Source organism: Ascidia mentula, chromosome 4 (genome assembly GCF_947561715.1).
Source record: "Ascidia mentula chromosome 4, kaAscMent1.1, whole genome shotgun sequence".
NCBI lineage: Eukaryota > Metazoa > Chordata > Ascidiacea > Phlebobranchia > Ascidiidae > Ascidia > Ascidia mentula.
The window spans coordinates 9514608-9535797 of NC_138569.1; the positions used below are offsets into that span (position 1 = coordinate 9514608).

At 38.4% G+C, this 21190-nt stretch overlaps 3 protein-coding genes across 3 annotated transcripts; 2 read left to right on the top strand and 1 right to left on the bottom strand.

Annotated features, from left to right (window-relative positions):
- The first annotated feature begins 3147 nt into the window (after window positions 1-3147).
- On the top strand, window positions 3148-9120 carry LOC145897749 (NACHT, LRR and PYD domains-containing protein 12-like). Its single transcript, XM_082986163.1, has 9 exons — window positions 3148-3801; window positions 4196-5829; window positions 5893-6054; window positions 6125-6286; window positions 6394-6555; window positions 6646-6804; window positions 6979-7140; window positions 7435-7596; window positions 8315-9120. The coding sequence occupies exons 1-9, from the start codon at window positions 3189-3191 to the stop codon at window positions 8483-8485; spliced, it is 3387 nt and encodes a 1128-aa protein (XP_082842289.1). The 5' UTR covers window positions 3148-3188; the 3' UTR covers window positions 8486-9120.
- Window positions 9121-9752: 632 nt separating this feature from the next.
- Window positions 9753-10904, bottom strand: LOC145897750 (uncharacterized). Its single transcript, XM_082986164.1, has 3 exons — window positions 10207-10904; window positions 10003-10142; window positions 9753-9943 (listed from the first exon to the last, which is right to left on the bottom strand). The coding sequence occupies exons 1-3, from the start codon at window positions 10790-10792 to the stop codon at window positions 9890-9892; spliced, it is 780 nt and encodes a 259-aa protein (XP_082842290.1). The 5' UTR covers window positions 10793-10904; the 3' UTR covers window positions 9753-9889.
- Window positions 10905-13032: 2128 nt separating this feature from the next.
- On the top strand, window positions 13033-18647 carry LOC145898593 (NACHT, LRR and PYD domains-containing protein 3-like). The gene is made up of 10 exons (XM_082987108.1): window positions 13033-13525; window positions 14072-14381; window positions 14491-16145; window positions 16206-16367; window positions 16438-16599; window positions 16680-16841; window positions 16912-17073; window positions 17341-17502; window positions 17608-17769; window positions 18266-18647. Exons 1-10 carry the CDS (start codon window positions 13124-13126, stop codon window positions 18431-18433), a joined length of 3507 nt encoding a protein of 1168 aa, XP_082843234.1. The 5' UTR covers window positions 13033-13123; the 3' UTR covers window positions 18434-18647.
- The last annotated feature ends 2543 nt before the right edge of the window (window positions 18648-21190 follow it).

The following is a 21190-nucleotide window of genomic DNA, read 5'->3' on the forward strand; positions in this document are numbered from 1 at the left end:
CGCCCTAGCAACAGCACACGCATGTGCGCTCATTCAATCGAAAAATTGACCTCTATACATCACTGGTTTGCTGTGACGTACTCTTTCCATTGAGACAGAAGTATTTCCCGCTACCGAAACCTTTTTTATTTTTTATTTTGAGATATCAATATGCGTCCTTTAGTCGATCGTTCCGGTGAGGAATTTTATTAACTTTATACCCTGAATGTTTCCCAACCTTTTTGTGGTCATGTACTGCTAGGAAGTAACGCAGCATCGGTGACCAAGGAAAGTAATTCCGATCGGATATCTGTTTGATTTTTGATTCCTTCGGCTTGCTGCTGTGCTAAAGCTAAGTCTGCTTGCGTGTTCTTGCTGTATAGGTTACTAAGTTCGACTCCGTGGCAGACTTGTTTATTAATTGAAAGACACGATTGCAATACCAGGTGGCTTAAGTTTAATTTGTTTCAAGCGCGTTTAACAAGAGTTTAACATGTGACTGAACTGCAGCGAATTAAGTAACAAAAGAACGTGCGAACATCACAGCGCGATGGCGAGAATAACAACAATGCCGAGAGAGTACGAGCGACTCAGAGAGTAGACTGGACAAGACTAGGTTGTTGAAGGATTACGAAATGGGCGTTTTATAACGAAGTGTCAGAAAAAATGTGTTGTCCAGCAGGATGCCAGAAAGCTTGTGGGAGCTCCTGCAGGAAAGCTTAACACCGTCTGCAGCCTTCGGTCCGTATGTGTTCCAAATGTGTAAAGAATTAAGTAGGGAAACATGCGTGTTGCTACAATGGCACCCGGTGGTCTGCGGTTAAGTATATTTCGCCGGGAAATCTGAAAACAGTTGGCATTTTAACTTATTGTCTTGTTTAACTGCATGCCCTGTGTAGTTTTTTTTGGAAATTACGGACCGTTGAGGTATGAAATATTGCTTTACATCAACCGACCTCAGCACCCATTCGAAATGTACACGGGTAAAGGGCTACATGCCGTCACCGCCGGTGACATGGATTTTAGTGCCACCCACAAAAAATATACGTTATGTCTCGCGACCCAAATAAAGAGTATACGTGATTAAACGGCCAATCATTCCTGCTAGTGACAATCGTACCACAATTTAGCTGTGACGTAAGAATGATTGTGTAATAACTTAGTGCAAGCGATGATAAGGAAAACACTCTGCAGTGTAGTTTGAATGTTGTGTAAACGAAGACTTCGTCGTTACACCTATAATTTTTGCGATGCAATTTTTGCGAATATCCCCAAAAGGTTTTTTAATTTTCGCTTTTATGTCAATGAGGTCTGTAACGTAATTTTACGTTACATAACGTTGCATTTATGGACGTAGGTTGCATGGTCAGTATGTCATTGTTCGGAATTTCTCATCATTTGGTTTGGGTAAAGTCATAAGTAGGTCGTCTTGCCGGGCGTGTTCATTTCAAAGTGTAGCGATAGCAACGGTTGTGTATTCACGTGATTTGTGTCCTATGTGTCCTTTCCCATTGTTTTTCAACTGTTTTGGTGTCATATTAATGTTAAGACATGTGTAGTTTCCAAGCAACTGTTGCGTTGTCAAGTGATTTCATTGGCTAGTTGAAAGTGTTTGGTTTGGTAGCTGAGAGACGTCCTGTATCGTCTTTCAAACGACCTGTCTTTGTTAAACTGTCCGCCGACCGTTGGTTTTTGTATTTTCGCTTCATTTAATGGGTGTGCGTGGCTTGCAGTGTTAGTTAGTAGTTATTATTTTGTGATTCGGTTTTGTTCAACTCAGTTTGGGCGTAAATTCACTCAGTTTGGCGTTGGTATAATTGCGTGTGTTAATCTCATATCCAAAATTGTTCATGGTAAATAAATATTGGTGTAGTGTTTGCATCGAGAGTTAATTAAGTCAGGTTAGGAAAACACAACAATTAGAACTCACGTGCGATCTAATGTCAAATGCGCTAATCAAATAGGATTCCCATCGATCATAAATAATATTGTTAAGATCCGATTCGAGACTCATATTTGGCATAATAGGCCGCAACAAGGTCTCCGCCGCCATTGTGCTCACAAACAGGCTCTATGCCGTCACACTCAATGACCTGCGGACAAAGCCATTTCGCATGAAATTGTAGAACCGATTGGTATTTTAACTTATATCACGATGACCATCATGATCTAGGCAAGCCCAGTTCAAAATTATAGGAATTTCCATTCCCGTAAAGTCTTTTAATCTTTGCTCATATTGTTGTTTTTTGTAAATTATTTTGAAATTTGCTAGTTATGTTGGTTTAATAAATCCCTGAAACGATGCCGGTTTGTCTGATTGATATGTAGTTCAACCATAGTCCATACATACAATATGTGTACATATGGTGCTGCGTGTCGAAAAATTGAACTAAAAAGTCAGCTCAAACTTCAGGCTGTATTTAAAAGAAAAAATATTCGTTGAAGGGCCCAATCATTGGTGATTTACGAAAGATCAATCCCTCATCTACGCATACTGGTCAAATTTGGTTGCTGGACAGGTGCAATTCCCCCGTGGGGTCATTTGAACCCACCTTGGTCATTGTTTTGGATAAAGGAGTAACTAAAAATTCCACTGGATTTTGCAGAAAAATGAATCGTTAAAGTATCTTATCTATTATTATGGTCTTATAGGCAAGGCATATCTTTCCCCTCCGCATTGGCACCAAAGTTAATTGCTGAATAATTGCCATATGGAATTTTTGATTTGTAAACTATCATAGATATAATAAATGCCTAATTTTTCCAAATTTATTTTACCGATGTTGCTTTTGCCCATCCAGTCACCTCAAACAAAACAATTGAGAATAAATGTGGTAATGGATGTCCATTCACGTTCCCAGGAACTGTTTTTAAGAATCTCGTTTGTTCAAATTTATGGCCCATTTGACAACTGATCACAAAAGCGTTTACCTATACGCTCACCTTTGTTACTACGGTCGCAACTTGCGCAACACCTGACAAAAGGGTGATTTTAGTTTCACATTGTGAACCTTATATGGTTACGCGTGGAATGTTCCGCCCAGACAAGGAAGGTTTGTGCCCTTGATTCTTTTTGTTAAATATTTTTGTGGTTATTTTGTTATGGGTTTTGATGTTGTTGAAAGTCTCTTTTGTAATTGTGCACTATGGTTTCAGATTCAATACCGCTGTAGCAACACTGAATAATTATTACGTTCCTGTTTGAACTAATGTATACAATGTCGGGTTGTGAATACAAAAGTCCAAAAACAAGGAAGCAAGAAAATGAAGACCAGCAGCCATGTTCGTCAAAGCGAGAAGTTGGCCACACGGAACCTAACCCAAGTGGTCAATCTACCTTGGAAACGCCTGACTCAACACAACTGTTAATTCCTATCTCAGATGGAGAAACTTCTGATTTACTGGGTCAGGCTAATACTCAACAGCTTGCTGTGACTGAACAATCAATAAACGTAAGAAACCCGGGCACTCTACCAAATCAGACCGAGGTTTCGTTGTCACAAACCTACACTTTGGCACCACATGGATCGCAGGGGACCCAAATCGGAGATAAACATATAAACCAACATGGAAAATACGTGTTCAACGCACCTGTTCAATTCACATTTAATCAGAATGTTGCTTATGCACAAAATGAACCAGAACAAGCGCCAACACAAGATCAATTATCAGAAGAACTTCAACAGCTAACAATTGCTGCACCTCAAAATCAGCAAACACAACAGCTAACAACCACTGCACAGCAACAACAACAGCAGCCATCACAGCATTATCAACTAAAACAAAATATTCAGAGACGAAGTAGCACATCGATAATTATGAGTAAGTGATAATTAAAATCATAATAGCAGTATTGTCATATAAGCTGACATATAAGGTCTGAGGCCCTATATGATTAATTGGAACAAAAAGTAGCCTAAAATACATATATAGCCTATTGAGTTTACTAAAACAATGGGTAAAAGACTAAAGAATAAATTCGTCCATCAATTTTTTAAAATCACGTTTATGAAAGAATTTACATTAGATGCGAAGAAGGCTGACTATCAAACTTTTAACTTACGTCACAAAGTTTTTTGCCTTAAATGACTGACCCTAAGGCACGTGCTTTGTTTGCCTAATGGCTAATCCAACACTGCCTTTCAATTTTTTCATTCCAGTTTGTCTGCAATTAATAATGACACTTGCTGAGTGACTAAATTTTGTTAAATTTAAGGTATTCAAGAGGAGTTAAAAGAAAAAGTTGAAGCTATCTGTAACAAGCCATCTTCAATGGCTGATTTTGCATCACAGCCAATAACTCCTGTTGATCTGGCAATAGCTAACAAACCTCGAAATTTGGATGATGAGCTCCAAGGCTACAAACTAAATATTGAGGATTGTAACAATAGCCCCAACCAAAGTATTGCACCACAAGACTTATTTTTGCGAGCAAAGAAAAAAGCCGAGGAAGAGGCAGAGCACAAGTTTACCCCAGAACAGGTTGCAGCGAAACAAAACTATGTGGAGAAACATGGAAATGTGGTTGGAGTAATTGGCCACGCTGGGATTGGTAAGACCGTTTGCGCAAAAAAGTGGTCACTGCAAGGATTGCGGGCAGGGTTATTTGGAACAATTTCATTCTTTTTCCTCATTGTCGTTAGAGATCTTGATTTCCGAAAATCAATGACCTTTTTGCAGTTTCTACTTTCTGTCATTTTGCCCCACCGGGCATTTAATTTAAGTTGCCGACAAGTTAAGAAACTTCTAAAGGCAATTGACAACGACCCACATGTTTTAATTGTCGTTGACGGTTATGATGAATCCAACTTTAAATCGTTTTCTTCAGAAGCGCCCGTATCCAGCCTTTATAGCACAGATACACCAGAAACGTTTTTGAAAAATTTAAGCGGAGGCGAGTTACTTCCCAAGTCTAGAAAGATATTTTTTTCACGGCCCCCCCATATATACAAGCTTCATACCTCACACCGACCAAAGTACATGGTTCAAATTTTGGGTTTAACATCTCGCTCTCAAGATGAACTTGGGCAACAGATATGTGGAAGAGATTACGCCGAAATAAAAAAGAAAATGAGCGACCACAGTAGCATGTTTGTACAATGTTACATACCGGCAAACTTCATTTTAACTCTCAACTTTCTTATGAATTACGATGGTGATATCGAGTTTGTTACACTTACTCGGGTTCTCACATTCACGTGCGATCAGTATTCTAGAACGACACATTTAAGAGGAAAAAATTGCCAAATAGACAAGTTGTCTAAATTGGCCTGGAACGGATTTGAAAACAAGCAGGTACTTTTCTATCAAAAAGATTTGATAGATATTGGAATAGAAGCATCTAAAGCAAGTGCCTTTTTAAACACCTCAGTGACCAAAAACGTCAATCTTAACTTGACGATTTTGGATGGTGACCAACGCATCTACTTTTCTCATCTTATCTGGCAAGAATATTTCGCTGCAGTTTACTTGATGATGCTCATGCCTCTCGACGACTTCAATAAAAAGTATAAGAAAATGGCCAAAATAAGATATGAAATGGTTGCCAAGTTTGCGTTTGGAATTTGTGATGGTTTAGTTTCCTCCCAAATCCGTTCCTTTATACCAAATCGCCCTCACGATTTGACTGACAAACGTATTCTGCTGTGTAAATTGATCGCCCAAAAAACCAGAAAACATCAGATAAATGTGGCACGTGTAAGTGCCCTGGCGCACGAGGCAAATGATACGCATATAACTTCATCCTTCGCATCGGCACTACCTGCGTTTATTAGCCTTTACGAATCTTCGCTACTTCTACATGACATTTACAGCCTGTGCTATGTATTTTCACACATTAAAGACAAAAAGGTATAACCACCTTTAGCTACAACATTTTAGATAGAAATATTGATGTTAACGTCATGTTTCCAGATAAAAATGCTTAATTTGTCTGGAAACGACATCGGAGACAAAGGAATGAAGCTAATTGCTAAATTTGTTCAACTTACGATCAAACTTGAATTGTGCAACTGCGATATTGGCCCGAATGGAGTGGAAGAGCTTTGCAAGGGAATACATACCCTAACCACCCCAGTAAGTTTATTAATTACATAATTTTCTTTCATCGTTGTTTTTATTTTGCAAAAAGTAATACCGTTATTAGATGCAGTCACTTGCCTTATCAAAAAACATGCTTGGTAACCGTGGCGCGACATTCCTGGCAGGCTGCATCCATAATATTGAGGAACTGGAACTACGAAATTGCGGAATTGGACCTGCGGGTGTGGAAGAACTTGCTAAATTTACGAGGATTCTAATAAAACCGGTAATGATTATACTGAACAGCCTTTTGAGTAATTGAAGGCATTGACTGAAAACGCTTGCATTGCTCACACCTGACTTTATTTCGAAACAAAACTTTTAATTTTTCAGCTCAAAAGCCTAAAACTCTCTGAAAATGAACTTGGGAGCCTTGGAATTCAATACCTTGTACGTTGCATCCACAACATTCAAACGTTGGTGCTTTGTAAGTGCAATATCGGAGGAGAAGGCGTGAGATACTTGGCTGAGGCAATTGAACAGCTGCCAAATCCGGTAAAATTAAGTAATTCGCTGATACACTTCACACTTTATTTTATTTTAGTCGTGCTTTCCCGAGTCTTTTTAAGCTCTACAAATTTTTAGATGTTGACTCTGAAACTAAACCGGCAACCATTGGGGGAAGGAATAACTCACTTGGCTATGTGCATTCGCAAAATCCTTAAACTAGAGTTACGTGAATGCGAAATTGACAGTTCCGGAGTTGATGAACTATGTGACGGAATAAAAGGTTTAGAAAAACCTGTAAGTTCCACACAAATTGCTTAACTTCACGTTTTCTTCCACGACTTTAAAGTATGTCCTCGGTAAAAAAACATTAAATAGTGGTTTTGAGTTGTTCTGTCGCAATTATGTATTTGTGTTGGAGATATTTGCGACTGTTGTAAATTCACTTCACAATATAACATTTTTTCATAGATGGTAAAACTAAACCTCACCAGAAACAAATTTGGAGATGTTGGCGCCACCTGCCTTTCACACTACATCTACAACCTTCAGAAGTTGGACCTTTGTGGCTGTGGAATAACGTGTGATGGAGTTGAAATACTATCCAAGGCAGCAGCAAATCTAGAAACAGCAGTACGTCAAACTGCTTTTTGATATAAAACACCAACAAAGATGTGGCAACAAAATTTATGACTCGGAAACTTGTTCGGCATTATTTATTCAATCTTTATTAAATGGCCATAAAAGCACTAGGCGTTCCTGATCGTAAAAAGCGGGAACTACAAAACGCGAACATTCTTTGGCTGAAACAACAGAAGATAACACCTATTTTGACTTTAAAACTTACATCAAACATTTCTTTTTTACTCCGGCTATTATCGGTATATTTTCCAAGTTCCTAGTGTGATTCTTTGAAACATTTTGCAGATGCAAAAACTCGATCTCTCGTTTAACAAGGTCGGAGACAAGGGCGCTATTGCTTTATCCAAATCTGTAAACAGAATTGCAAAACTGATCCTTTGTAGTTGCGGTGTCGCAGGCGACGGTGCAAAGCAACTTTTCAACGAGATATCAGACCTGGAAAATCCTGTAAGTAAAACAATTTATTGAGGTAGCCTATAATAGGGCGATGCTGCTTTTTGTAAGAAAGATTTCCATATTTTACATAAGTAACATTATAGTTGTAAATGTGTGTTTCTACAATTTACCGGATTATATATGGGCCAGATACATAATACCGTGTTGAAGCCATTGATCAAGGTGTTTCAACAGTTTTTCCGTTATAGCGTACCGTATTTTACGGACCACAAAGCGCACCCGATTATAAGGCGCACTGTCAATAAATTGCTTTGATTAGTTTTTTGTTCATACATAAGGCGCACCGGGCTATAGAACGCAACGTATTTCAATGAGTATGGGTTACCGTATAAAGCTCATTAATAAAAGTTTACTTGTTATGTAATAAATGTAAGCAAGTCACAATAGTACAATGAGCAAAAGAAAAAATAAGCCTAGTGAATATCACAGTTGCCAGTTGCTTTTACCGTAGTTTATTGTGTAAGACGGTGGTTTATTTATATAATAATAGTATCGGTACTGGTTTTAAGTGTAGGCAATAAAGTATCCATACATTGATCCATACATTAGGCGCACCGGCTAATAAGGCGCATGATCAATTTATGAGGGAAAAAAAGGATTTAAATTGCGCCTTATGGTTCGTAAAATACGGTAATTGATCTAGGCCTACAATAAATCGACATGCACTTGCAGCTACAAATTATTTTATCGTTGATTCCTTATTTTGCAGATGACAAAGCTCGATTTGTCTTACAATAAACAAATTACGTATAATGATGTGTCAGATGCCCTGCCGCGATGTTCAAACAAACTCCAAAACTTATTTGTTTGTTCGTGTGGCTTCACGGAAGACGAAATAAGACTTCTTCAATCACACTCCTCAATAATTGTCAGATGTTAGTTCGCCTTATTTTTCACACAGTTTGAACTATTTGCATATTATTTATTGTCAATTATAAGTTATATCTTTATCCTGCTGTGCTCACCTCACGCGCCAAGCCACAGCATTGTGCTATTGAAGTTTATTTTTGGTGTGGGTATACTTTTCATTTGGTTCTAGAAATTGCTTCGAATAAAGCACTAATCGTGAGTGCGAGAAACTCACTGCATTAAGTTCGTAATTATTCGCGAAGCAAATAATATCATGTTTACCGGATTCCAACGACGAGTCGAGGCTGTTAATAATATTTTACATCATTTTCCTTGTATTAAATAATCCCAAGTTGTACATAACATCTAAAACAACCAATCAGTTTTCGATAGTGCAAGTATAATTAGTCCTGTGTGTGCCTGTAATTCTATTCTTTTTCGCAGTCAATATTGAAATAGCCTGTTATTCTATTGGAATCGACGCTATGTACCGTTATGCTGTATTACAATTCGAACCATATAGACCAGTGGTTCTTAACCTTTTTTCTATCACGCCTCCTTTTAGTAACGGACTTGTGTCTTACGCCCCCCCAAACTGTACATAGGTTTCATACCAAAAGCAATTGTGTTTTTGTCGATCTACGTAAATAAGCTAGCTAGCTAAACACTGCAACACGATAAAAACATAATATGCATCAATTTAAGCTTGCTTATTTAACTAAAAAATTACGAGACCAAGAAACGGTTTGTGACGAAACAGATGAATCATCACAAAAGGTATTTTGTGACGCAATGGTTGCTTTCTGACGTAACAGTAACTTAACTACACAAGCGGATTTTTCATTTAAAGTACAAGATTTTTGTTCCGAAACTGTAAGAAACCCTTTTGACACCTGAGTTTTTGACAATTAGAAGAGATAGAACATATCGGGCCAGAACGCACTAACGAGACTTATCAGCTTGGAGCGTCATTCGGGAACGGCCAAACCTGTATAACACTTAAGCAGCAGTTTGCACTCACAGCTTGGGAATAGTGATTCGTATAATTACCTATGGTGTTAACAGTCAATTGACATATCGCCCAATGCTTTTTGACAAATCGGTGTGTAAGAATAAAAGCACGTTTTCTAGAGACTTTTAGATCTTCAAAATATGAAAATGTTTTTAGCTGTGTCAGGCTTGAAACACTTGTTTTTAGTTAGTTAAAGTCCATCAAATCATGATTTAATCTTTTGCACCAATATCATTCCACCCCCTTTCACCCTTGCGATTACCATATGCTAAACAGTCTCTAAAGCTATCAAGAAACTGCAGTTTATTAACCGGTAAGCTTTTCTGACAACCAATAATTGTCATAAATTCAGTTTAAAATATTTCAATAAACTATCAGAAAAATGTAAATGTTATTTGAGGAGAGTTTGTTGTGAATACTGAATCATAATGCATCCCCACCTTCAGAATCATCTTCCATCCATATCTGGCTCATTCCCTAAAAAAAATAATATGTCCACCTTTCCTAGGTAGCACATCACAGCAAAATGTTCAAACCTTCCAATGACTTGGTAGTTGTTCTATAAGGTTGTTTCTTAAATCAAGTCTCACAACCTTGCATAATTCCAGGAGTAGATCATCACTTAAAGACTTTAACTTATTGCCACGTAGAAGTAGCACTCGTAGTTGGTCAGCTCCTGTGAATTTAACTTGAAATTAAATCATCCATTGCTGATATCATCATATTACATCATGTGATACCTAAGGTTGCAGGTAACTTATCGATCTCATTGTAGTCCAGATTTAAAAATCCCAGTTTGGGCAAGTTTTCAATGTTTGGAAAGTCTACAAGTTGATTGTATGAACAGTTAAGCCAGCAAAGAAGTTTAAGCGAAAGAAGTTTATGAGGCAACTCATGCAGAAAATTTTTTCTCAGTCCAATATATCGCAGAAGTTTAAGCTTTCCAAGTTCCTTGGGCAAAACCACAAGTTGACACTCATTAAGCCAAAGCTGTTCCAAGAAAGTTAGATCTCCTATTTCTGCTGGAAGTGCATAAATACTGTTTCTGTTTGCACTCAACACTTTTAGAGATTTCAGCAGGCCAAAATCTGCTGGGATTATTGTCAGGTTGTTATCATCCAACACAAGATCAGTTATGTTTGGTGACAATATTGTAAGCTCAACAGGTGGTAACACCAACTGGTTGTTATTTAAAAGGACAGTTTTTAGCCAAGTAAGAGAACCAGACGAAAGAGGCAATATGGTTAAATTCCTATGGCTCAAATTCAGACAATGGTACTGTTCATCTTTGTTGTGCTGAATTACTTCATTCACTTCTTCATCCATTCACACTTTCATAATTCCTATAACACAATACTTTTTATTTCACTTGTGCAAAAAGGTTTGAGCCAAATTCTATCAACAGCGCTTCGGCTAAACATTATCCTGATAAACAAGTTGCACCATTTAAATCTGGCCTTTCATATCAAAAGATATGAATTTATTGCTGTGGCAACTGTAATCTCCTATCATAACATGCAAAGAATAATGATTTTCGTCTCTGCAGCAACATTAGCACAATGACCGCTTTTGTTAATTAACCAAGGTAAATACATTGTACAGGTTATGCTTATTTTGTAAAGTGAAGTGCGAAAGTATTAAAAAAATTCAATGAACAATTTTCTGGATAAACGTACAATTTTTTTGAAATAAAATTGCACTGAAGGGAAATTCCCAACAAAAAACTTTCGTGCAGAGCATATAGCGCCCTCTACAACACACACGTATTGAGCTCAGCGGCCAACTTGGCTTCAGTGACGTAATAATAACTTTTTTGCACTGATTCCATTACTGGATTATATATTTGTCGCAGTTCACACCATGGATCTCTTTACATATCAAGTTAAATACATCCCTGAGTCCTGCAGCGTTCATATAGGTTCGGCAGGTTGCTATAACTAAAACTAAGTCTGCTATGCCTGTTCTTGCTGTAGACTACTATATTTGGACTCCGTGAGCAGACTTATTTATTGGTTAAAAGACACGTTGCAATATTAGGTGGTGTAACTCTAAATTGTTCCAAGCGCGTTTATAGTCACTTGGCGAGTAACTTCTATCGCGTGCCAGTTGGTTATTTAAGTGTCAGAGACTAGTTGGGTGGGGAAAATATTGGCATTTCATCTGAATGCTCCAGGCAAGCTCTGTGCAAAATTTAAAAAATCCTACGGCCCGAAAAGGTTTCAAATGTTCGCCTGTATCAAGCGCCCACACCACTATCTGCTTCGTGTTTGTTCGCATCCAAAGTATTGCTGCCTCAATATATACCATTTATGAAAAAAATAGCCAGAATTGATAACGGAACAGTGCTAAAGTTGAATTTAATGTTTTTGGATGGTCAATTTGTTCTCATTTGTGTAAATACTTGTGTTTTGTTTTTGATAAGTCCTTTGAAGTTGTGTTTCACTCTTGCGTGATGTTTCGTTGAAAAAAAAAATTAGCAGCGCAAAAGGTCATTGTCACGTCGCTGGAGCCGAGCCGAGCCGAGCCGGCCGTTGAGTAGTGTAAAATGTTCAATACATGTGTGCCTATAAGCAAAACCTGTTTTCCCGTGCGAGCTGGCAAGTGCAAGTCGATCCATGTTACAGCGTAAATTGCATGCATGTGTTTGCGTTCTGGTGCTTAGCCATTTACTCTACTCTACATCATTCATAATCAAAGGAAGTCAGACTTCTATCGATTTGAAACTTCTACTGCGTTATTCGTTGCATAACTAATGAAAAGCTATTGTGTGGATGAGGGAGCAGAAATTTATTGTGGATGAATGACTATCATTCAGTTTATTCTTTTTCCTTTAAAAATGGTAACATTTTCACACAAAAAATACATACAAACGGCAAGCAATACTCGAGAGACGTGGTCGACGAACCTAGATTAATTTAAGATATATAAACAACTCCATTAATAAGGGCAACAGTTTTCCCAAAATAGGAAATCGATTGCTTAAACAACCTCCCACGGACAGAGTCACATGGTCGCACACTGTTCGTGGGTGAATATGTTGAGTTTATTTTGTCGGTTAACCACGGAAAGAGAAAAAATCGCATCCAAGAATTGGAGTTGTTCGTTGTTACTTCTGGGTATTAATGTAACTAACATAATGCTTGGCCCACATTTTGTTATTTTTTGTGTGGAACTAAATGTTCTGCAATCAGCTTTACATCAAATGTAACGTGCATTCCATTATTAACAAGAGTTTTCGGTATATTAATTTCAGCGCATAGCGCCGTGCTAAGTATATCGATTCACCAAGGTTTTATATCATCCTGTTTCCTATGCTACGATTTGGTCTGCTGCACATGTTTGGCTTGCGCAAGGTAGTAAAAGAGGCCTCTCGCAGCCGCAAAGCAGAATAGAGGTTGGCCTTTGTATGTGACCGCAGGCAAAGCGAACAAAGCGTCCAATTGCCAGACGCTTTGTCGTGTAATAGATACCATTGGAAAGGATAAAGTGAGTGCTATACCAAAGTATGTGTAACATTATACTTTTAAAATACAATAGCGTTCATAAAAGAGTTGGTAACATCTCGTCCGTTGTTAGGTAAACTTAGGATCGAAGGTTATTCGGAAAGAACGGGTGCAGCTAACCGTAAACTTTCATTCGACCAGAAAACTTAAAACAATGTCAAAAAACGGAAACGACAGCAATGTGAAACGACGAAGACTAGAAGTTGTACCACATAACACCGGTCCAACTCAAAGATTGGACGGTGTAGCAAACCAATATTCTCCGGGAAGCACAAGTGGCATTTCATCACAAGCAGGGGAATCAAGTCACGCATCCGATTTGAGATTTCAACCAGCATTTGAAGAAGCAGTGGCTTTGCCCAGTTCCTCAGCTAGGTTCATTAATACCAGCACCGTGGTACCTCACGAAGCACGTGGTGTAATGCATAGCAGGCCCTTTCCTGAACAAACGGATGTATATCAATCAGGTGCCACTCATAGTCATGAACTCCAAACTGCTAACAACAGCTTAGGTGGTTCCATTTCAGCCCCGGAGATGAATCAAACTTTAAACATTGTAAGCCAGTTTAACTGATTTATATATTTGTAATAAAGCGTCAAAAAAAATAATTTGGATACTTTGCGTAGGCCCTCCTTTTACGTAAATGCTACAAACGCCTTTTATGTAAAGTGGAGTAGATTACTTTGAATTCGTCGCCTTTTAAAATTGTTTGTAGTGAAACAGCAAAAGGCACAAATCACTTCCTTACATTTTCTCTTTATTATGTTGTTGTTTGCGTTTTGTGCCTTTTACTATGTTAATTGTTTTTCCGCTTCTACGGCGTTTAATGTGCCACTGCTGTCAATAATGCGAGTCTTTGACTACGATCTGTGACGTCAGCTCTATATATAACTGTGGAACTGGACCAACCACGCTATTTTAACTGATGATGGCATAAGATTTTAACGAAGCGCCTTGTAAATAAATTAAACATATGTCAATGTTTTCAACAATATGGGTCAATATCTTCATCCTTTTGTGTTTACTTGATATTTCTGACGGCTAGGTGGTTTTCAGTACTTACAATCTTACGGTGTCACATGTACGTTTTCCTTATTTTAGGAATGTGCGCGAGATCCTCACTTTGGCGACACACACATACACACCTATGGACCAGTGTACACCGCACCTGTCGTTATGAAGTATAGCCTTATTTGTAACCAAGATGCGGGCTCACCCCAGTCGGTTCGTCAAAATACCTTGATTCAATCCCCCGCTCCGTACATTGATGTTGGATCTGTGTCTGCATCGTCTCCATTCGCCACCGAGCAGCAAAGGCCGGTTGTACAAGAGTTACCAACACTAAATGAGCCACTTCAACCGACAAGTGCATCTAAATCTCAGTTGGAACACGACCGAGTTAAAGAAATATGTACGTTTTTGTTAAGTTGTTTTGTTATAGTTACTTCCAATTTAATTACAAATTCAAATGTATAATTAGGAAACACTGACTTAATGTATTTCATGTTTACTATTTGTAGGTGAAAATTTGCAAACGGAACTAAAAAAAAGTGTTAACACCATTGCCAACGAAGAGTCCTCCCTATCCGAATACACACAACGACCACTTACACCTGTCAAATTATCCATAGTGAGCCAGCCTCAGCAATTAGATGATGAATTCCAAGCTGGACACCATATGAGAAGAAGAGACTTTGTTAAAATGTATGAGCGGCCAGAGGGAAATATTGCAGCCAAGGATATGTTTGCACGTTCTAGACAGAAAGCTGAACAGGAGGCTGAAAATAAATTTTCCACTGCGCAAAAGGAAGCGAAGGAAAAATACATTAACAAGCACGGAAACGTGGTTGGAGTTGCTGGACACGCTGGTATCGGTAAAACAGTTTCTTCCAAAAAATGGGCCCTCCAAGCGTTACGTGAGCAGTTGTGTGGAAAAATTTCCTTTATTTTTTTTATTGTAGTCAGATTCCTGGACTTTAAGGGGACAATGACCCTGCTTACATTTCTCCTCTCAACGTTGTTGCCAAACTGGACAAGCACATTGAACTTGTTTGAGGCTAGAGAAGTCCTCAACGCAATCTTTAATGATCCTAATGTGCTTGTGATTGTGGATGGTTACGACGAGTCGGATTTTGAGAGATTTTCAAGCCCTGTACATTTACCGGGACTCCATTCAAAAGAAAGAGCAGAAGTTTTTTTGAAAAATCTCAGTGGCGGAAATCTTTTACCTAACGCTCGAAAAATGTTCTTATCTCGGCCTTCACAGCTTTATAAACTTCACGCTTCGCACAGACCTAAATTTATTGTTCAGATTTTAGGCCTGTCGCCACAATCCCAGGATGAACTCGGACTTCAGTTGTGCGGAGAAAATTATGCTCCGATCAGGGAGATGTTAAACGAAAAAAGGAATGTGTTTGCATACTGCTACGTACCTGTCAACTTTATTTTAACTGTCAACTACCTCATGAATTACGATGGTGATGCTAAGTTTGTTTCTCTGACTCGTGTTCTCACATTCACTTGTGATCAATATTCCAGAACTGCTCATTTGAATGGGGGAGAATGCCAAATTGACAAGCTATCTAAATTGGCTTGGGACGGATTCGAAAATAAGCAGGTGCTTTTCAAGCTCAGTGACCTAATTAATGCTGGGATCCGAGTATGCACTGCAGATGCTTTTCTACACACGACAGTGACCAAAAAAGTCAATTTCAATTTGACCATTATGGACGGTGACAAACGCATATATTTTTCTCATCTTATCTGGCAAGAATTTTTCGCTGCAATTTATTTGATGATGATCATGCCCCTCGACGAATTTAAGGAAAAGTACAGAAGACTGGTTGATGACAGATGCGAAATTGTTGCCTTATTTGCCTTTGGAATTTGTGACAATTTGGTTGTCACTGATATCGAATCCAACATTCCTGGCTGTTTACGTGAAAATTGGAATGCCAAAAAGGCTATGCTGTGTGAATTAATTTCGTCCCTCACAAAGAAACGAAAATTGAAAATCCCAAAAGCTTGTAGCTGGGCGCACGAAACGTATGACGTCGAAATAGCCAAATCTCTGGCTGAAGCTCTTCCGGAATCATTGAGTCTCTTTAATTTATCACTGCTCCCATTCGATATGGAGAACCTTTCAACTGTACTTTTGCACCGGAAAGGAAAAATGGTAAAATGTGCTATAACTATCATTTTGTTATAGTGTCTTATATTGTACTTTTTTATACAGATTAAAAAACTCATTCTTTCCACAAATAACATTGGGGATTATGGAGCAAAACTACTTGCTCCCTGCATTTCATTGGTTAAAGATTTGGAAATGTGCGATTGCAATATCGGGTTTGAGGGGGCAAAGCTAATTTTTGAAGAAATACAAGCTTTAAAAAACCCTGTAAGTTTGACACCACCAAGAGCATGTAGCCAACTTACAATTTATACTTCTTATCCATATTTTTGATCAGATGCAAAATCTTGGATTCTCTAAGAACAAAATTATGGACACAGGTGCGAAATATCTAGCTTGTTGCATCCACAATGTTGAAGAACTTGAACTGCGAGGATGTGAAATAACACATGTTAGCATGAATGCACTCTGCGATAAGATAAGGGTGTTAAAAAAACAGGTAAGTTGGATGTTGGTATTTGACACCTACAAACCTTATCAACAAAATGTGTGCTCATATATATGATTTTGTCGTCACAGATAAGGAGCCTTAATCTGTCGTTGAACAAAATTGGGGACCTTGGTGCGGCTGCCCTCGCCCGGTGTATTTGCAACATACAAACCGTAGTGCTGTGTGATTGTGAAATTGATACTGAAGGAGTAAATGCTCTCACTTTCGAGATTCAAAACCTTGAAGTTCCGGTAAGCAAACATCAAATTATTATACTCAGGTCATTTTGCAGAGATGCCATGCAATATTGTCACTTTTCAGCTTAAACACCTCAATATTTCACGGAATTTCATAAGCGACAAGGACGTCTCTACTTTGACACGTTGCATTCGGAATATTCAAGAACTAAAAGTATGTGAATGTAATTTGACAAGTTCTGGGGTGGAACCACTTGCACAAGGCATAGCAGAACTCAAACAGCCGGTAGGCGTACACATCTGATCGTTGACTGTTTACTTTGTTTTGCTTTCATTGGAATGTTTTTAATTTATTTTCTACTTTTTGAACCATGGCCACATCGTATATGATCTTGCAAAAACAGTAAGGATTATTTGTCGGGTTTTTCCTACAATATAGTGTCCCTTCTATACGCCAATTTGAAATAATTAACGACTTGTAAATCAAACAACAACACAGTATTTCTAAGTTTATTTCGGTAGAAAGTCAGGAATGTATTTTGAAAATACGTAGATGATGAACCTGAATCTATCCAAAAACAAATTTGGAGACAACGGGGCAAATTTTCTTTCATCGTGCATTTACAACCTTTTGATTTTGGAACTATGGGATTGTGGAATTACCTGTGTTGGCATAAAAGCACTCACAGCTGGAATTAGACACCTCAAACAGCCGGTAGGGCAACAATTAAGTGTAAACGAGTTTTGGTTTCTTTTTTGCACGTGCTACACTAAGCAATGTGTAAAGGCTAGTCAAAAAACTGTCGTGTCATAACTTTAGATGAAGAAGCTTGATCTTTCTTGGAACACAGTCGGTGACGTAGGATGCAGCTCACTTGCATCGTGCATCGGTAATATAGCAGAACTCGTCATCTCTAGATGTGATTTTGGTGCCAAAGGATTGAAGATCCTGTGCAATAGCATACAAACATTGCAAGCACCTGTAAGTATAGTTCTTTTATATCATCAGCGTTATATTTCTTTGAACTAATTACACGGACGTTCGCACAAACTGGTGACTTTTATCCGTATGGTAATATAATTCTCGCGCCCCTTGAGAGAAACTCACTGCTCGTGGATTGAAAAGAGCGGCTCTAAACAAAGCTCATGTTTCTATCAAAAAAGCATTTACTGTTAAATTATTTTCACAATCCAATTTATTAGTATAGTGTGCCAGAGAGATTTTTGTGGCTTAATTACTGCTACTGCATTATAACGGCTCAAATACCGCATGACTAAGCAATTTAGGTAATGGGGAGTCGCAAAGCAGTGGCCATTTAAAAGCAATTCGACATTTTTTACAAAAAGGTTAACGGGAAAAGTCATTAACAATTTCACATAATTTGTAAACTGTGATCGGCGTTCAAAAACTTCCCACTCCTTGGTTTACCAGCACTAAAAACTTGATCAAGTGCAAGTTCGTGTTTATATATTTTAAGGTGGAAATGCTTGACGTCTCGCAAAACAACCGAATCACAGATGAGGTTACCGACGCCATAATCCAATGCTTGCACAAACTGAAAGTGTTGGACATCAGTTGGTGCGGTTTATCTGCCGATGGAAAAGTCAAAATTAGGGCGAACTCCGAGGGGATTATCTACGATTAATACAGCAACGAAAAGATTCTCATCTGTATGCAAATTTCACAAACGTTTTTGCAAACATTGCAATATATGTAGGCTACAAATCATAACTTCGTGAAAATAAGTTATTCCCTGTATCGAATACACAATTCGTCGCGTCCAAGTTTCTCGAAAAGGTTTTCAATTTCCGCTAAATATGTTCACTGTGAAACGATGTAACTAGTACTCCGTTTAACAAATCCAGAACTAGCCTATGTCAAAACGTAACGTGCTACGATCGCTACTTTTCGACGTCGGAAAACCAAAATAAATTACAATACAGAAAGTTGGGCAATTATCTCTCCACAATTGCGCGGGATATATAGCGTAAAAATGATTTTCTTTTTATCCATTTTATCTGAAATCTTTTGGGAATTCCCACTCAAGTACACAACGCGTGCAAAGGCGTAGGCCCACAGATCGTATTATCACAAATTTACATTTGATATCCATCTTATAGCTTTTCTGAGAAAGTGTGTCCCTAACTTACATCTGCTGCACCCTTCCAGAATGGTTCCCAAACTGTGGAAGACATTTTCAATGTGCCACATACAGTCCTATTTGAATAGATTGCCCTATCTTTGTCAAGCAGTTGCTTGTGCATTTCAAAGGATAATTTTTGGGAGAATATGTTGCTGTTTGCCCAAATACTAAACATTTCGGTTACGGTTAACGTTATTCAAGCTATGCAAGTTCATATACACAACGTTGGCCAAAAATTTAATTTCTGTCTGAAATTGTCGCTCGGGCCACTGAAAACCTCTCCGCGAGTCGCTGTTTTTGTAATAAACACTTTAACCCTTCTAAAGCCACATGGAAAAATTAGACTACAAACATCTGACCCGTTAAGTGATTCTGGAAATCCCTCTGTCACTGAAAATTTCCACTTTATATTTGAAGGGTCGCAAATGGATGTTGGGGAGGCTTCCATTGACTAAGACCAGCCTGATACTTTTTATATTGTTTTGCTTGCAGTATAACTAATAAAGAACATGTTTGGAGAACATGTCATTTTAACAGTCCCAATTGTGTTTACGGAGGCCCACAGCACAGAAGTAAAAATTTAAAAGTTGTGGTCCAACATCAGTTGCCGCGACGATCAGGCTGCGCACATACTTTTATCCATGTATGAAATAATTTAAACATTTTCCCTTTTCGCCGTTCCTTGCACTGTGTCTACGATAGGTTGCTTCTCAAAAGCGTTAATAACCTATCGTGGGTACAGTGCAGGGTTGCCAGATTGTCGCTTTCGGCGCCTTGGCTTTTTTCCATTTTCCAAAATTTGGTTTGTCTTATTTGGCCCCTTTCTGGCGTTTTCCCTGTTAGTTTGCGTTCGGAAGTCGCCCGGACTCGTTCGTGACGAAGCAGGTTAATTGCGGCATGCTTCTCTTCGGTAAAAACGTCACGCATTACAGCCAAAGCTAGTTCAGAAGCGTTGCAAACTGTATGCCTGGGTAGCGTAAACTCGATTACTTCTATAGTGACGTCATAATTTGAGTTTTGAAAGACTGTTTGTTGAGTTTTTGCGTAGCACTGGCATTGCTACATGCACATAGAAAGGCGGAAATAATCCAAGAGCATAAATAAACAAATGATAGATTACATGTTGTTCTACCACATGAATGTAATTTGCCTGTAAATCCAGTTTAACATATGTTTATGTTAGGGGGAGCAGAAAATTAAACCATACAGTATTTAAACGATTGGCTCTTTTCTGGTTCCTGCAAAACTGGTTTTGGCGCTTTTTGGTGTTTTTTGTCGTGCTGTTTGCTTCTAAACAAAAAAAATATTCTGGCAACCCTGACACTGTTTCAATGCAATGTTCAATTTTATTTTGTTCAAAAACGACTTGAACGCATATATGAACAACAAAATAAGCAGATATTAAAATGGCACGGCACCAATAAAACCACAATGATTATCGAGTCAGGAATAATAAAGCAACTTATGGTGGCAGAGTGCAAGACATAGTGAAAATTAAAAATGGTTTCAATTTATATTAAGCTAGCATTCATGAATGAAAATATGTGCGTTCCTGGATCACCGTGGGCCACCTGTTCAGGTAAGCGAATGTGCAACCCAAATGGATGAGATTTTATTTTGTGTGAACTCATGTGAGTAAGCAATATTTGTGTACAATTGTGGAACCAAGCATAAACCTGTTAAGGTATTTGCGTCATTGAGTGTGCTAAATGTAAGAATTGTATCAATACAAATGTAGTACCACACATGCATTAAGGAACACTCTTGTTTTTGTACCTTAGAACAGTAAGCTTATGTGATAAATAGTAGTTTTACTTACTTGTTTTCCATAACATGGGACGCAATAAAAAGAAGCACAAGCAGCCTCTTGGCAACGGTTTTACAAAAGCTGGAAGTGAGAAGACTGGATTGGGAAGCAATCAAACGTCAATCATTGGTCCTAGAAACACTGGGTTGAAACACAAGATAATGGGGGAATGGTTACAAGCCTGTATTGTTAACCAGGATGTGTTGGAGTGTTTAGACAAAGCGCACTGCCAACGGCACATTATCAACAATTTTGATGAAGCCATACAACACCCAAAATTTGTTGCTTTACCCAAGGGTGATATTGTTGTATTTTTGCAATCAAATGAACTTGTGGTGAAGGGTGAAGAGGTGATATATGATGCTGTTATGAAGTGGGTGAAGCATGACCTAAATGAGAGAAAGGATCACTTAGATGACTTGTTGGAACTTGTAAGGTTTCCACAATTGGAC

Bases quoted from the DNA above. Each gene is read 5' to 3' on its own strand.
- LOC145897750 (XM_082986164.1), bottom strand. From the start codon at position 10,792: ATGGATGAAGAAGTGAATGAAGTAATTCAGCACAACAAAGATGAACAG. The intron at 10,143-10,206 runs GTATCACATGAT...TTAAATTCACAG, and splicing joins TAAGTTACCTGCAACCTTAG to GAGCTGACCAACTACGAGTG. The intron at 9,944-10,002 runs GTTTGAACATTT...TATTTTTTTTAG, and splicing joins AACTACCAAGTCATTGGAAG to GGAATGAGCCAGATATGGAT.
- LOC145897749 (XM_082986163.1), top strand. From the start codon at position 3,189: ATGTATACAATGTCGGGTTGTGAATACAAAAGTCCAAAAACAAGGAAG. The intron at 6,287-6,393 runs GTAATGATTATA...TTAATTTTTCAG, and splicing joins CGAGGATTCTAATAAAACCG to CTCAAAAGCCTAAAACTCTC. The intron at 7,597-8,314 runs GTAAGTAAAACA...CTTATTTTGCAG, and splicing joins TATCAGACCTGGAAAATCCT to ATGACAAAGCTCGATTTGTC.
- LOC145898593 (XM_082987108.1), top strand. From the start codon at position 13,124: ATGTCAAAAAACGGAAACGACAGCAATGTGAAACGACGAAGACTAGAA. The intron at 16,600-16,679 runs GTAAGTTGGATG...TTGTCGTCACAG, and splicing joins TAAGGGTGTTAAAAAAACAG to ATAAGGAGCCTTAATCTGTC. The intron at 16,842-16,911 runs GTAAGCAAACAT...GTCACTTTTCAG, and splicing joins TTCAAAACCTTGAAGTTCCG to CTTAAACACCTCAATATTTC.